Source organism: Nomascus leucogenys, chromosome 6 (genome assembly GCF_006542625.1).
Source record: "Nomascus leucogenys isolate Asia chromosome 6, Asia_NLE_v1, whole genome shotgun sequence".
Classification (NCBI taxonomy): Eukaryota; Metazoa; Chordata; class Mammalia; order Primates; family Hylobatidae; genus Nomascus; species Nomascus leucogenys.
This window is the reverse complement of record NC_044386.1, coordinates 32,666,127-32,681,573: the sequence shown is the minus strand read 5'-3', so window position 1 is coordinate 32,681,573 and position 15,447 is coordinate 32,666,127. Positions and strand designations below refer to the sequence as shown.

The 15,447-nt window shown below is 37.4% G+C and overlaps 1 protein-coding gene and 1 non-coding gene across 2 annotated transcripts in view; one reads left to right on the top strand and one right to left on the bottom strand.

Annotated features, from left to right (window-relative positions):
- SPEF2 (sperm flagellar 2) overlaps window positions 1–15,447 on the bottom strand; it is a 187,990-nt gene that overhangs the window by 164,665 nt on the left and 7,878 nt on the right. Inside the window, exon 2 of the mRNA XM_030813964.1 lies at window positions 12,296–12,398. Within this exon, the coding sequence (XP_030669824.1) occupies window positions 12,296–12,398 (103 nt within the window). The remainder of the gene's footprint in view (window positions 1–12,295; window positions 12,399–15,447) is intronic.
- LOC115835637 lies at window positions 7,847–7,908 on the top strand. Its single transcript, XR_004030667.1, has one exon. It is a non-coding gene; the product is annotated as a U7 small nuclear RNA (small nuclear RNA).

The following is a 15,447-nucleotide window of genomic DNA, read 5'->3' as shown; positions in this document are numbered from 1 at the left end:
AAATATGAATGAGGAGCCAGCACCATGAGACGCCCAATGTCAACAAAAATAGTGATGCAGTATCTTGAATTCATGTTCTGGTCATGTGGTGTAACTTACTGTCCTGTTTCCTCTGTGTACTAATAACTCTTTTAACAGAAATATTTAGCAAGATATATTTAGTGTATTATGCTGCATCAATCAAACTTCAAATAAAATATTTTAAATTAATAAAAGAGAAACAGGCCTTGGAGGAGATAAGAAGAGATAATGCATGCTACAAGGAAACCTTCTCAGCATGAGACTAAATATACTTTTTTAAAGGTCTTCTCAGGTCCAGTTTTGCAATCTGTTTCTCCACAAATCACCATACAGTTGGAGATACAACATTTGTCTAAAATGACTCAGGTAAAGCAGACCATGTTTTGAGGAATATGATTGTGAAAGAAGATAGTCAAATCAATGACATGTGCTTCCAATCTCTAGAAAGGCATCTATCACCCCTTTTGATCTTCCATCACAGTCGTCCTTTCATGCCCTTCCCATCCTAGGAGTCCTGTGTGCTTTGCTCACTACACATAACTGGAAAGATGTGAACTGAGAGCCATCTGTCAGAGCTTTGGTCTGGGTTATAACCTTGGGCTACAGATTTTAGGGGCACGCTAATTCAGGAGGGAGAGTCCAAAAGCAAACATTACCCATTTCCAAATTTTGTCAAAGATTAGCCCTGCACTTAAGAAAAAGAGAGAAGAGTTTTCTCTTTCTCTCACTTGTATCACGTGGCTCCCAGAATGCAGTTAATAAGCCTGTTAATGTTATAATTCAGTTACCTACTAGGGTTTAAATGTATTTTACGAAGTGGCCAAAGTACACAGGTCTAACAATACTTCTCTCTGGAAGCTTATTTCTAATCAATCAAATTTGGGGAACAGAACTTGTGTGTAAATTGGTGGAAGCCTACTCTTGTTAAAGCATGAGTAGAATCGAAATGACAGGATAATCAACAGTTGTTTTTTGAACACAGAAAAACCACTGGGACATCTTTGCTCTGGAGACAGAGCATATGAGGTAAATGATGACCTCTGAGGGAATAAGAAATGTATGTTAGGAAAAACCTTTACCCTCTCTACCAGCAGTCCTTGCTTGCTAAGAGACTACCTATCTCCTTCCCTTCTTGCCATCTGGTGAGGGAATACATCTTCTTACAAGGTAAGTAGTAGCTGCCCTCCCAGAAATTGTCTTGACTATTTACTTTAAAAAAAATCTTCTCAATTTTCACTATTTGTGAAGGAATAAAAATATTCAAAATCAGGGAATTCTCTCAGAGTTAGATGAGTATTCTTAGAATTAAATTATTTCCAAGATGAATAAGTTATTTACAAAACATATTTCCAGTTTACATTTTAAACTAAAGAAACTAAAAGTGTTAGATAAGATCCCCAAATCATAAGCCCTGGCACCAGTTGCCTAAAAATTAGGCTATGACAAAAAAGGGATTATTTTCCCCACCAAATATACCATTACAAAGGTCATACCCATAAAATTTACTGATCCTTGTTTTATTTAAAAGACCATGTGCCCTGGGGAAAAAATGGGCTCTTCCAAGAATTGAAGATGGATGATATTTGGTTCTCAATACAAGTAGGACCCTCTTCCCACATTAGGGAATGCAATGACTCTTGGTGAGAGAGAAAGTTAGTCATTTGTAGTATATAACAAGCAGGGCTGTTACAAAGGACACACACCTGTCCAAAGGTGGAACAAGAGTATGAAATCTACCCTCTGTTCAGATTGCTAAGGCTTGTCCCTGGCATGAGACTGCTTCATCCAAAATGGGGCTCCTTTTTCCTTGTAAAAAGGCCTTTCTGTTCACGAAGGCCTGCATTTTTACAGTCATTTCCAGCCAGATGGGGACCCTTTTTCCATTTCACAAAAGGCCCTCTGTGGTCCTGCCAACAAGAGCCACTTTGGTACACCTGAAACACTCATCTGTGATCTGGTCAGGATGGTCCTTTAACCTTTCCATGGTTAAGCAGATATACTCTCTGATATCCCTCATTTATTCATTGGAAACAATATTATGAGCTTGCTATGGGCCAGGACAATGCTTGGAGCACAAAGAATAAACACATGCTGCAACTTTCAGGATCTTCACAATCTAGTTGAGGAGCAAACATTCATTTACCATTCATCAAACATTGTTTGGGCTCCTTCATGTGGCAGGCACTCTGATAAGAACTGATATATAAATAAATAATTATAACTTGATAATGATAATGTAATAAGGAAAGGGATATCCAAAGTTTTATTAGAACAAAGTGAAAAGGGAGACTAAATCTACTAAGAAAGTAATAGAAGAGTTTAGAGAAGGAGTAGATTTTTAGCTGGCACTTCAAAATAAATACAAGTTTCTCATGGTAGAAGTGAAAAAATAACATTAATTTGCAAAGGTGCAAGGCATAACAAAAACATATGATGTGTATGTGGACCAGAGAAGCTTAGGTTAGGATTCTGGGTTGATGGGAAATGTGGCTGGAAAGGTGAATGAGGGTCACACTGAGAAGTACCTTATAAGCCATGACCTTGAGAGTGACAGAGAGACTGGAACACTTGAATTTCTTAAGCTGATGGGGATATCACACCTAGAGATATGAGTGTAGAGTTTTAGCTTCATATTGGGAAGTCTAAACAAGGTCTTTATCTGTAGAATTTACTAGGAAATGTAGGCATTCATTAATTTAAAAAATACTGACTGAAAGCTATGTATGCACCAGGCCTATGTTAAGCCCTAGAGATATAAAGAAAAATAACCTAATACCCTTAACTTCATGGTGTTTTGTGCAACATGAAACACAGATAAAGAAACTGACAACAAAGTGATCAGTGTTATAAAAATTAAATGTGGAGGCTGAGTTTCTAACTTTCATAAAGGGATAGACAGCAACAACAACAAAAGGATTGGACATCTGGTTATGTGCAAGTCATAACACATCAATCTATATGTACAAGAACTGAGAAATCACGAAAAAGAAAATGAGGGCATGGACACTGACCTACCTACCCTGGCATTCTTATACCTTGGAGAGTAATCCAGCTTCTAATGCTGGCAGCAAGGCTAGGTACAGAAGGAGTGAAGGGCTGAGAGGTCAGGGGCAGCTGGGGCTAACAACGAATTTATATGCCATGCCCTTGAGGAAGAGATGTGTGATATGAGATGTACGTATGGGTTAGGATGTTACCCTGTACACCAGAAGCTCAAAAAATTGGATGGAATTAGGAAAAAAGGGTTTATTTGGTATGACAGTATAGTTCTAATCTATGGCTTCTTTTGTGTCATACAGTTACTATATGTACAACTAGGATAATCTGGATTATGAAAGAATAATTCACCTCTAGCATGGAAATATCAGAGATTCTTTTGCTCAGAAGTCTTATAACAATAACACAGGTGCAGCTTCATAAGGGCCATCATTTCAGACAAACAAAAATAAAAAGTACTTGAGCAGGAAGTATCAGGTTAAAATACTATGGATTTGAGGTAGATCTTCATAAATGGCAGAGTCAGAACCTCTAAAAATCTGTTCCTCCTTAAAGGCAACAATAACGCTCATAAAAATTGTAAAAATCAACTTTTTCGTAACTCTGGAAATTAGCTAAAGGCTTGTAACAACTCAAGGAGCATTTATTTAAGAAAAGCTGCTTAATAGTGGTAAGAAAAGAGAGCTTTTTGTCATTTTAGTTTGCTCCACGTCCACACCCCTCTCCCTAGCTCCATGGTGGCTATGAAAATCAGCAGCAGACTTACAACCATGGCAGCTATAAAAACCAGCAGTTTAGCAGTCATCAGAGCAGACAAACAGATTTGAAGTGCCTCCAAAGTCCTGTCTTCAGAGTTGCTTTTCTTTTCTTTTTTCTTTTTTTTTTTTTGAGACAGAGTCTCACTCTGTCACCCAGGCTGGAGTGCAACGGCGCAATCTTAGCTCATTGCAACCTCCATCTCCCAAGTTCAAGCGATTCTCCTGCCTCAGCCTCCTGAGTAGCTGGGAATACAGGTGCCCACCACCATGCCCAGCTAATTTTTTGTATTTTTAGCAGAGACGGGGTTTCACCATGTTGGCCAGGCTCATCTCAAACTCCTGACCTCAGGTGATCCACCCACCTTGGCCTACCAAAGTGTTGGGATTACAGGCGTTAGCCATCACACCCGGCCCAGAGTATTGCTATTTGACTACCCAGTAGTGTTGTGAAAATCCCTATTTTCAGGCCTTGTCATTATTTGACCTGACAGAGCTTACTCACTGAAAAAAGTCCTATCCCAAGGGTGTTAGGAAAAAACAATCATAGCAATTATTTATAATCACAGTTACCTGAGACAGTAAAACCAGTTGGAGCAAAGAAGAGCCTGGCCAAAAACTTAAAAGGAAGACCTATGAATGAGATGTCTGTTAGGGAGTCTGAGGCCATATGCATGTGTAGGAATGTATGGATGCCTAGGAAAGACATGAGGACGTCCAAATCTCTCACCTTTGGCTGACTTTGAGATGTTGCACAAGCAGGAAGTAAAGGCTAAGGGAAAATTGTAAACTGCTAGAGCATTGAAAACATGCCATAATCCACTCATAGAGTTTCTTAGCAAAGGAAAATGTATTGGTCCAAAGTGTTAAAAGATATCTCTATTCAATTGCTGACCACTAATCTAATCAACTAGAGACTTCAGTTGCAGTATACAAGAGGGAATATAGACTTTACAGAATTAGTCCAGGAGAGTTACTAAACAAACAAACAAAAAAAGCAGAAGCAGCAGCAGCACCAACAAACCCTGGGAATATGTAATAGTCTGAATTGACACATTATATTATTTTAAATGTCCAATTTTCAAAAATTATGAGACACACAAAGAAACAAAGTATGACCTATACACAAGGAAAAAAAAAGTGAATAGAAACTGTGGGGAAGTCTTGGACAAAGACCCTCAATGGCCTATCATAAATATGTTAAAGAAAGGAAAAGAAACTATGTTTATAAACCCTATTCCTGTTTAGAAAAAAAAGTGCAGCTCATTGCCAGTGGTCATTTAATTTTACATAAACACACTCTATGAGGCTGAAGCAAATCTGACGAATTTTCAATGTGAAAATAAAATATAAAGACTGTTCTTGGGGTTATTTCTAAATACAGCAAACACCAGAATCATCTGAATCATTAGAATCGTGTTATTTTTGAAAAATTGGATTCAGTAAATAAATCTTTGGCCAACAGCTGTTGGAGAACGGTGTTAACATTATACATAGAAATGCTGTTTTCTAGGATTTGACATTTTTGGTGATTGAGAATTACTACATTTTGTAAATGAAAATACCACTGCTAAAAACTGAATCCTGTAAATAGAATGATGTCTTTTGTTTCCAGAGTCAATATACTAGAGCAATGCAAAAACAATAATAAAAGCAAGATATTTTATGGTAAAGTTATCTCAGGGTAAATGCTACAGCTGCAAGCACTGCCAGCTAGTGTTCTTGGGGTAAAGGGGAAAATGGTTAAAGTTAAAATAAAGTATGAGAACACTGTTTCAACAAAAAGAGAGTATCAATAAAGAAATAGAAATTATAAAAATAGGAACACAGTGAAATTCTGAAGTTGAAAAATACAACTGAAATAAAAACATTCACAATAAGAGTTCAATAGCAAACTAGAGTTGGCAGAGGAAAGAATCTGAGATCTGAGAACCCAAAGATAGGTCAACTAAAACTATTCAGAGGAGGAAAAAAAAGCATGAAGAAAAATGACCAGAATCTCAAAACACATGCATCCACTCTAATCATGAGAAAAACATCAGAGAAATTCCACCTGAGGGAAAATCACTTCGCTAGTATTCTTCAAAACTGTCAAGATCATTGAAAATAAGAAAAGTCTGTCTGAGAAAGCATCACATTCAAGAAGAGCCTAAGGAGATAAAATATGATATGCTTGATGGGATCCTGGAACAAGAAAGACATTAGGTAAAAAATAAAAAAAAAACCTAAATGGCATATAGATTTTATTTGATAATAATATACAAATATTGGCTCATTAATTGTAAAAAATGTACCACACCAATGTAAGATGCCAGCAATAGGTATGAATAGATATGTACAATATAGGAAATCTCTGTATTATGTCAATAATTTCTCTGTAAATCTAAAATTGTTCTATAATAAAAAGTTTATTTAACAATGAACAAAGCCTCAGTGACCCACAGGACATCACCAGGCATACCAATATACACATAATTGGAGAATGATATGGGAGAGAGAACGAAAGGGGACAAAAAGAATCTTTGGAGAAACAGTGGCCAAAACTTCACAAATGTGATGAAAGATATGGATCCACACATCCAAGAAGCTCAATGAACTGCAATAGGTTAGTCACAAAGATATCTACACTTAGACATATTATAGTCAAGTTGTTGAAAGACAAAGACAGAGAGAGAATCTTACAAGCATCAAGAGAAAAAGACATCAAATACAAGAGCTTCTCTATAAAATAAACAGCTGATTTCTTGTCAGAAATTAGGGAGGCCAGAAGACAGCTGGAAGACATGGTCACAGGGCTGAAAAACAAAAACTGCAAATCAAGAATTCTATGACTGGTAAAAATATGTATAAAAACTGAAGGATAAACAAAAACCAAGATAACTCACTGTTAATATACCTGCACTATAAGAAATACTAAAGGGAATCTTTAAGTCCTAAATGAAAGGACAATAGACAGTAACTCAAATCACATGAATAAATTTTAAAGCACATCAGTAGAAGTAACTACACAGAGTAACATAAAAAATAGTTTAAATATATTTTTGTTCATAACTATTTTCTTCTCCTTATCTGATTTAAAAGTTAAGCGCATACAGCAATAATTATTAAACTGACTTGATGGGCTTAAGATGTAATTTGTAGGACAACAATAGCACAAAAAAGGAGGAGACAATTGAGCTACACCGGAGCAAATTTTTTTCTATACTAATTAAATTGAAGTAGTATTAATCTGAATAGTTTGATTTAAATTAAAATATTAATTGCAATCTTCATGAAACCCACTAAAAAATGACTCAAAAAATATAGTAAAAGAAACAATAAGGGAATTAAAATGGTATTAGAAAATATCTAACACAAAAGAAGGCAGTAGTAGAGCAGTAAAAAAGACATAAGACATATACACAACAAATATCTAAATCACACACTTAAATCCTCCTCCATAATTATATTGTAAATAAATGGATTAAATAACTACAATTACAAAGAGGGAATTGACAGAATATACAATCCAATCATATGCTTTCTACAAGAAAATACACTTTAGATTCAAAGACACAAATTTATTGAAAGAAAAAGGATGGAGAAACATATATCAAGCAAATAATAACCAAAACAGACTAGAGTGACTATAGTATCAGGCAAAATTGACTTTAAGAAAAAAAAGTATTACTTGATAATAAGAATATTTTATATTGTTAAAAAGATCAATCCCTCAAGAAGAGGGAGTTGTTTATAACAATTATAAAGAATTGTTTGTAACAATCATAAACTTATATGCATCTAACAATGGAGCCACAAAATACATGGAGCAAAAACTGAAAGAATTAGAAGGAGAAATAGACAACAAGAATAATTTGAGACTTTGGTTCCAACTTTCAATAATAGATACAGCAAGTAGGAGGAATATCAGTAAGGAAATGTAAGACCTGGATAACACTATAAACCAACTGGACCTCACAGATATCTATAAACACTTTATTGAACAATAATAGAATATACATTCTCTTCAAGTGCATATGAAACATTTTCAAAAAGAGAATATATGTTAGACCATTTTTAAAAACAGCTTCAATAAGTGTTGCAGCTCCTTTAGAATTTGTCTAGCAGGTTTTATAGGTTTTACCAGAAAACTTCCCCCCAAAAAAAAAATTTCATTAAGTTTAAAGAGATTGAAATAACTGTGCTGTCCAATGACAATGTAATTAAATTAGAAATAAATAATACAGCAAATTTGGAAAATTCAAAAGTACATGGAAATTAAATAACATATTCCTAAATAATAATGAATCAAAGAAGAAACCACAAGAGAAATTAGAACATTACTTGAGATAAATAAAGATGCAAAATGACATACCAAAACTTATGTGATACAGCTAAATCAGTGCTTAGAGGGAAATTTATAGCCATCAATGCAAATGCTAAAAAAGAGAATCTCAAATAAAAAAGTTAACTATCCATAACAAGAAACTACAAAAAGAAAATTAAACCCAAAATAAGCAGAAGGCCAGAAATGACAATAAGAACAGAAATAATAAAGTAGCTGATATGGTTAAGCTTTGTGTCCCCACCCAAATCTCATCTTGAACTGTAATCCCCATAATTCCTACATGTCTAGGGAGATACCTGGTGGGAGGTGATTGGATCATGGAGGCAGCTTTCCCCATGTTGGTCTTGTGATAGTGAGTGAGTTCTCATGAGATATGATGGTTTTATGAGGGGCCCTTCCCACTTTGCTACTCACTCTTCTCTCTCCTGCTGCCTTGTGAAAAAGGATGTGTTTGCTTCCTCTTCTGCCATGATTGTAAGTTTCCTGAGGCCTCCCCAGCAATGTGGAAGTGTAAGTCAGTTAAACCTCTTTCCTTTATAAATTGCCCAGTCTCAGGTATATATTTATAGCAGTGTGAAAATGGACTAATACAGTAAATTGGTACTGCAGAGAGTGGGGTACTACCATAGATACTCAAAAATGTGGAAGTGACTTTGGAACTGGGTAACAGGCAAAGGTTGGAACAGTTTGGAGGGCTCAGAAGAAAACAGGAAAATGTGGAAAAGTTTGGAACTTCCTACAGACTTGTTGAATGGCTTTGACCAAAACGCTGACAGTGATATGGACAATGAAGTCCAGGCTGAGGTGGTTTCACATAAGATAGTATAGTATTTGCATATAATCTACATACATCCTTTCATATATTTTCAATCATCTCTAGATTACTTATAATACCTAATACAATGCCTGCATATTACTTCATTCTTGTGGATTCAATGTAGTACTCAGTTTGTGACAAATACAAGTTTTGCTCTTTGGAACTCTGTGAAATTTTTTTCCCAAATATTTTTGAATTGCAATTGCTTGAATTCATGGATGTGGAAATCATGGATACAGAGGGCCAACTATATCTGAGTTGTTTCTACTTTTTGGCTATTAGGAATAATCTGCTGTGAACATTGTGTTATCACATGGATAGGTTTTCATTTCTCTTGGGTATATACCTAGAAGTGGAATTGTTGGGTTTGAGAGTCTATGTTTACCCTTTGAGGCACACCTAAACAGTTTTTTTAAGTGCCTGAATTAGTTAAATTCACACTCACATTGTATGAGGGTTTTGATTTCTCCATGTCCTTATCATCACTTATTTTCTATCTTTCTGCCTATAGCCATCCCAGTGGGTGTAAAGTGGTATCTCGTGATCTTGATTTGCATTTTCCTAATCACTAATTGCTATGGTTTGGCTCTGTGTCCCCACCCAAATCTCAACTTGTAGCTCCTATAATTCCCACATGTTGTGGGAGGAACCCAGTGGCAGATGACTGAATCATGGGGGCAGGTCTTTCCCATGCTGCTCTCGTGATAGTGAATGGGTCTCACAAGGTCTGATGGTTTTAAAAACAAGAGCTTCTCTGCACAACCTCTCTCTTTGCCTGCTGCCATCAATGTAAGATGTGGCTTGCTCCTCCTTGCCTTCCACCATGATTGTGAGGCCTCCCCATCCATGTGGAACTATGAGTCCAAAACAACTTTCTTTTGTAAATTGCCCAGTCTTGGGTATGTCTTTATCAGCAGCGTGAAAATGGAATAATACACTAATGATGTTGAGCATCTATTCATCTCCTTATTAGTTGTGTGTTAGCTTCTTTGGTGAAATGTCCATTCAGATCCTTTGCCTATTGTTAAATTGGATTGTCTTTTTATTATTGAGTTATAAGTGTTACTTATATATTCTGATAGCCACATGGAGATGAGGAACTTGTTGGGAACTGGAATAAAGGTGATTTTGCTATGCTTTAGCAAAGAGACTGGTGGCATTTTACCCTTGCCCTAGAGATCTGTGGAACTTTGAACCTGAGAGAGATGATTTAGGGTTTCTGGTGGAAGAAATTTCTTTCTTTTTTTTTTGAGATGGAGTCTAGCTCTGCTACCCAGGCTGGAGTGCAGTGGCCCAATCTCGGCTCACTGCAAGCTCCGCCTCCCGGGTTCACGCCATTCTCCTGCCTCAGCCTCACCAGTAGCTGGGACTACAGGCGCACGCCACCATGCCTGGCTAATTTTTTGTATTTTTAGTAGAGATGGGGTTTCACCGTGTTAGCCAGGATGGTTTCAATCTCCTGACCTCGTGATCCACTAGCCGTGGCCTCCCAAAGTGCTAGGATTACAGGCTCTGGTGGAAGCTAAGCAGCAAAGCATTCAAGAAGTTAGCTGCAGGCATGGAGCCCTCATGGAGAACCTCTGCTAGGGCAATGCAGGAGGGAAATGTGGGGTCAGAGCCCTCACACAGAGTCTCTAGTGGGGCACCACCTAGTGGAGCTATGAGAAGAGGGCAACCGCCCTCCAGAAACCAGAATGGTAGATCCACCGACAGCTTGCACCATGCACCTGGAAAAGCCACATACACTCAACACCAGCCTGTGAATGCAGACAGGTGGGGGGCTGTACCCTGAAAGCCACAGGGGCGGAGCTGTCCAAGGCCATGGGAGCACACTTCTTGCATCAGTGTGCCCTGGATGTGAGACATGGAGTCAAAGGAGATGATTTTGGAACTTTAAAGTTTAATGACTGCCCTACTGGGTTTTGATATCTGTAGAGGGTCCAGGAACGAATACCTCAAGAATACCAATGGAGGATTGTATCCATCAATTGATAAATAGATAAACAAAATGTGGTATGGTATATTCATATAATCGAAATTATTCAGAAAATAAATAGAAATGAAGAAATACTGATACTTGCTAACATGGGTGAACCTTGAAAACATTATCCTAAGTGAAGAAGCCAGTCACAAAATGTCACAAATTGTGTGATTCCATTGATATAAAATGTGTAGAATAGGCAAATCCACAGAGACAGAAAAGTAGATTAGTAGGTGCCAGAGGCTGGGTGTTTAGATGGTGGTGATGGTTGTGAAGATACTAAATATGTGAATATTTAAAAAAACACTGAATTGTATGCTTTAAAATGGTGAATTGTGGTGCATAAATTATATTTCAATATAGCCACTAAAAACAAAAACCATTATGAATTTTTTATTAGTAGTTAAGTTCTATTTTATATTTTTAAAACACAAATAATAATACTAATTGTCCACCCAAGGCACTATATGTTGTTTTACTTCTTCCCTTAAAAGAAGGAACAGGCTGGGCACAGTGGCTCACGCCTGCAATCCGAGCACTTTGGGAGGCTGAGATGAGTGGATCACGAGGTCAGGAGATCAAGACCATCCTGGCTAACACAGTGAAACCTCGTCTCTACTAAAAAAAATAAAAAAAAAAATTAGCCAGGCTGGTGGCGGGCGCCTGTAGTCCCAGCCACTGGGGAGGCTGAGGCAGGAGAATGGCGTGAACCCGGGAGGTGGAGCTTGCAGTGAGCCCAGATCGCACCACTGCACTCCAGCCTGGGCAACAGAGCCAGACTCCATCTCAAAAAAAAAAAAAAAAAAAAAAAAAAGGAACAATCGATTAACAGAACAGGAAGTAATCTGGTGTAAATAAGTCCCATTTAGAGATGAGGTCTTGCTGCAACCATATAACAATCTCTCCTTTGTACTCTTGAGACAATAAAAAATGTATGTGCAAGGAAGGAACAATTTCCATATCAATGGTCTGCTTGGGTGTTCAAGGTTTGGAAGGGATCTTATGATTCATGATTCTTTGAAGTTAACTTTGGAAAATGCCAAAGAAATTAACTTTTCTTAAAAGTAAAGAGTAGTCCAGAAGCAGGGGCTCACACATGTAATCCCAACACTTTGCAAGGCTGAGGCAGGAGGATCGCTTGAGTCCAGGAGTTCAAGACCAGCCTGGGCAACAGGACAAAACCCCGTCTACACCAAAAATACAAAAATTAGCCAGGCATGGAGTCATGCACCTGTAGTCCCACCTATTTTGGAAGCTGAGGCAAGAGGATTGCTTGATCCCAGGAGTTTGAGGTTGCAGTGAGCTATGATCACACTACTGCACTCCAGTCTCAGTAACAGAACAAGACCTTGTCTCAAAACAAATAAACAACAACAAAAAGGAATAATCTCACTAACCTGCTGTCCAAAAATTCTGAAAAATCATCCTGAAGTTCAAACTTGTGTAGAACTTCTCCAAGTAGATAGCCACTGGCAAATGCCTTTGCAAATGACTTGGGACCTGAGTTTCAAAACATTGAGATAAAAACCATGAATACAATGTTGCGCATAGAGCTAATGATCTCTTTAAATATACATACACTAAAAACTACACAATTTAACTGGAACTCAAAATGCCATGAATATATTTCTAGAAACATCTTTTAATAACCAAAGGAAATGGTTGACATTTAACAGTAGATATTTTATAAAGATTCCCAAATAAATATAAATCAATAATTGATGAAATACAAAATTTTGAAGGAAGACAATTTTTTTAAAAAAAAATGCTACCAAAAAATTTATAAATAACATTAGATCTAAAAACTAGCCTTAAAGATATTTTATCAAATTATACTCTAATACTTTAGTTACTCACACAACCTATGATGATAGCATATTTTGGCCAAGTGAGATGGAAGCTAACTTCTTTTAAACAAATACCTCATTTTAACCTGCAAAACAATGGAAAGTTTACTAAAGCCATTTGCACCTTCTTAAATAAAACCTCCTGAACATAATCAAACTTCTCCTTCATGGTTCAGAGGGGACACTATGGCCCAGTTATTGTCCCATGCAATTACGGAGAGATAGCCCAGGGGAAAACTGACTTTAGAGCCAGAGATATCTGTGTTGAAATCTTGGCTCTGCCCCTTACTAGCTGTGTGACGTTGGGCAAGCTGCTTCATCTTCCTGAGTTTCAGCCTCATGTCTAGAACAAAGATAACCATATCTACATCTTATCTCAGAGAGCTATTTAATATTAATAGCTCTCTTTTGCAGTAGTGTTTGAGAATTGCTGGGTACCATGCCTGCCACATAGTAGGCACATAATGATAAGTGCAGATTTTTTTTGTTTTTTTTGATGGAGTCTCACTGTGTCACCCAGGCTGGAGTGCAGTGACCTGATCTACAACCTCTGACTCCCGGGTTCAAGCGATTCTCCTGCCTCAGCCTCCCGAGTAGCTGGGATTACAGGCGTGTGCCACCACACCCAGCTAATTTTTGTATTTTTAGTAGAGAGGGGGGTTTCACCATGTTGCCCAGGTTGGTCACGATCTTTTGACTTCATGATCCACCTGACTCGGCCTCCCAAAGTGCTGGGATTACAGGCATGAGCCACCGTGCCCAGCCAAGAAAAAAAAATTTTTAAGCGTTCAATAGGATTTGCTTTTTTAAAAAATGTTCTTAGTTTTGAGTTACTTGTATTTTTCTTATAAAGTAAAATATATAGAGTTGCATGATATTTAAGGATTATACATAAAATAAATTATATTATCATAGGCCAAAGCCATCATCTCTCAAATTACTTCAAAATCCTCCACAAATATTCAACATGCTTCCATCAGGTTAACATATAATAAAACATTATATTATATTAAATATAATATTTCAACATCAGTTAAAATATTATATGTCATTGCAGTATCACAAATTCAGTTTTACCAGATTGTTCTATTTTACCTGTCTGACTAATAATGAGGTGGCTAATTGACGGTGAAGAAATAACATTTCTTCATGATTTGTAGAAGTGATGCTTGGTTGTGTGGTTGCAGGAAGGTGAGCTAAGTTGCTCCGTAACAGCCACTGCGCAGTCCTCACTCCGAAGATTACACCCTATCATAATACTTTTTTGCATATCTGATACCAGACCACAGTTTTCTCTAAGACTTTCTTAATATCTGTTCTCAAAACCCTTTATACTCAGAGTAATACCTCAATCCTTAAGTTGAGTCAATACAATAATAAAGGTAGTTTAAAAAGATGTCAATGATTCCCACTGATTCTATGTACTTGGGGTGAGCTCTTGAACTGTCTAGAATTATTATCTATTAATTATGATTACATAATTTTTATATGCAATAGAAAAAATAAAAGGTAAAAAACATTAAGGGGAAACAATGCTTTTGTCTATGGATCACTTTAGCAACAAGTAAAGAAATGAAACTTTTATAAGCTCCAGGAAAATGAAAGCTTCCAATCACGTAAACTTGTGTTCAGCTATAGTTCATGTGAGAACAGACACATTGCATCTATTCTTAAAGTCCACAGTCTGGCACCTATTAGTGGATTTTAGCAAGCTTTTCCACAAACAGACCAGTTTTATCATCATTTTAAAACTATTCAGGGCAGAATGATCTCACTCTAAACCCATGATACATTCTTTCAGAGTTGATGGTTTGATGCCCTTCCTATCAGTCATATCTGTCCTTCCGAAGCTATGTCTTAATGTGAAACACTGAAGCAACTCTTGAGAAAATATACTTAGAGAACAGTATGTCCTAAAGCTTCCAGCAGGAGAATTTGAAATTCATGGCATACCTGAGCTTTATAACTCAGCTAGATCTATTGCACCGCCTGGAACACCTTACAGCACAATAAGCTTCATAACCCAGGCACACCTTCATAATACCTTACAGCACAAGTTAAGCTTGAGCTTCATAACCTAGGCACTGAATTTTTCCGACTTTAACGTGACACCACTTGAATATCATAATGCCTTTCAATGCTACTAAAATGAGGATTGGCTTGATCTTATACTAAATGTCATCTGTTATTCAGCAAGTATCTTCTGGCTTCATACCTCAGTAGTCTTTAAAGCAACTGAAATCCAAAGGGTTCCTTCTGCTCCAATGGGCAAAAGTGTGTCACCTCCTCCTGTGTCACTGCAGCTTTCTCCTTCCCTTACAGACCCCAAAGCTCTCATTGCCACCATGACCCTCAATGTGCCACCCAGGGTGCTCTAGCTGTGTCTTTCACCTCTTCTGTCTGTTGCTTTCTTCTGTCTGCCTCTTCCCTTCTCTCCTCCCTAGCCTATCCCTATTCTTCCCTTAGTTTTCTAAAGAGCCACTGGACGTAGAACCATTATTCATCTATGGATGTATCTGTGTCTTTCTATTCCTACGCCATCAGGGTCTTGTCCCAGTTTTTGGCTTATTGCTTTCTGTTCAAGAGCTGTTGCTATGTTACCTTCAGGTAATCTCTTTCCCTTCCTGCCTCCCTCTGGGGTTTGCACTGTGCATGTTGTTCACGTTGCCTGAATGCTGAAAGTCTAGCCCAGGAATAACTGG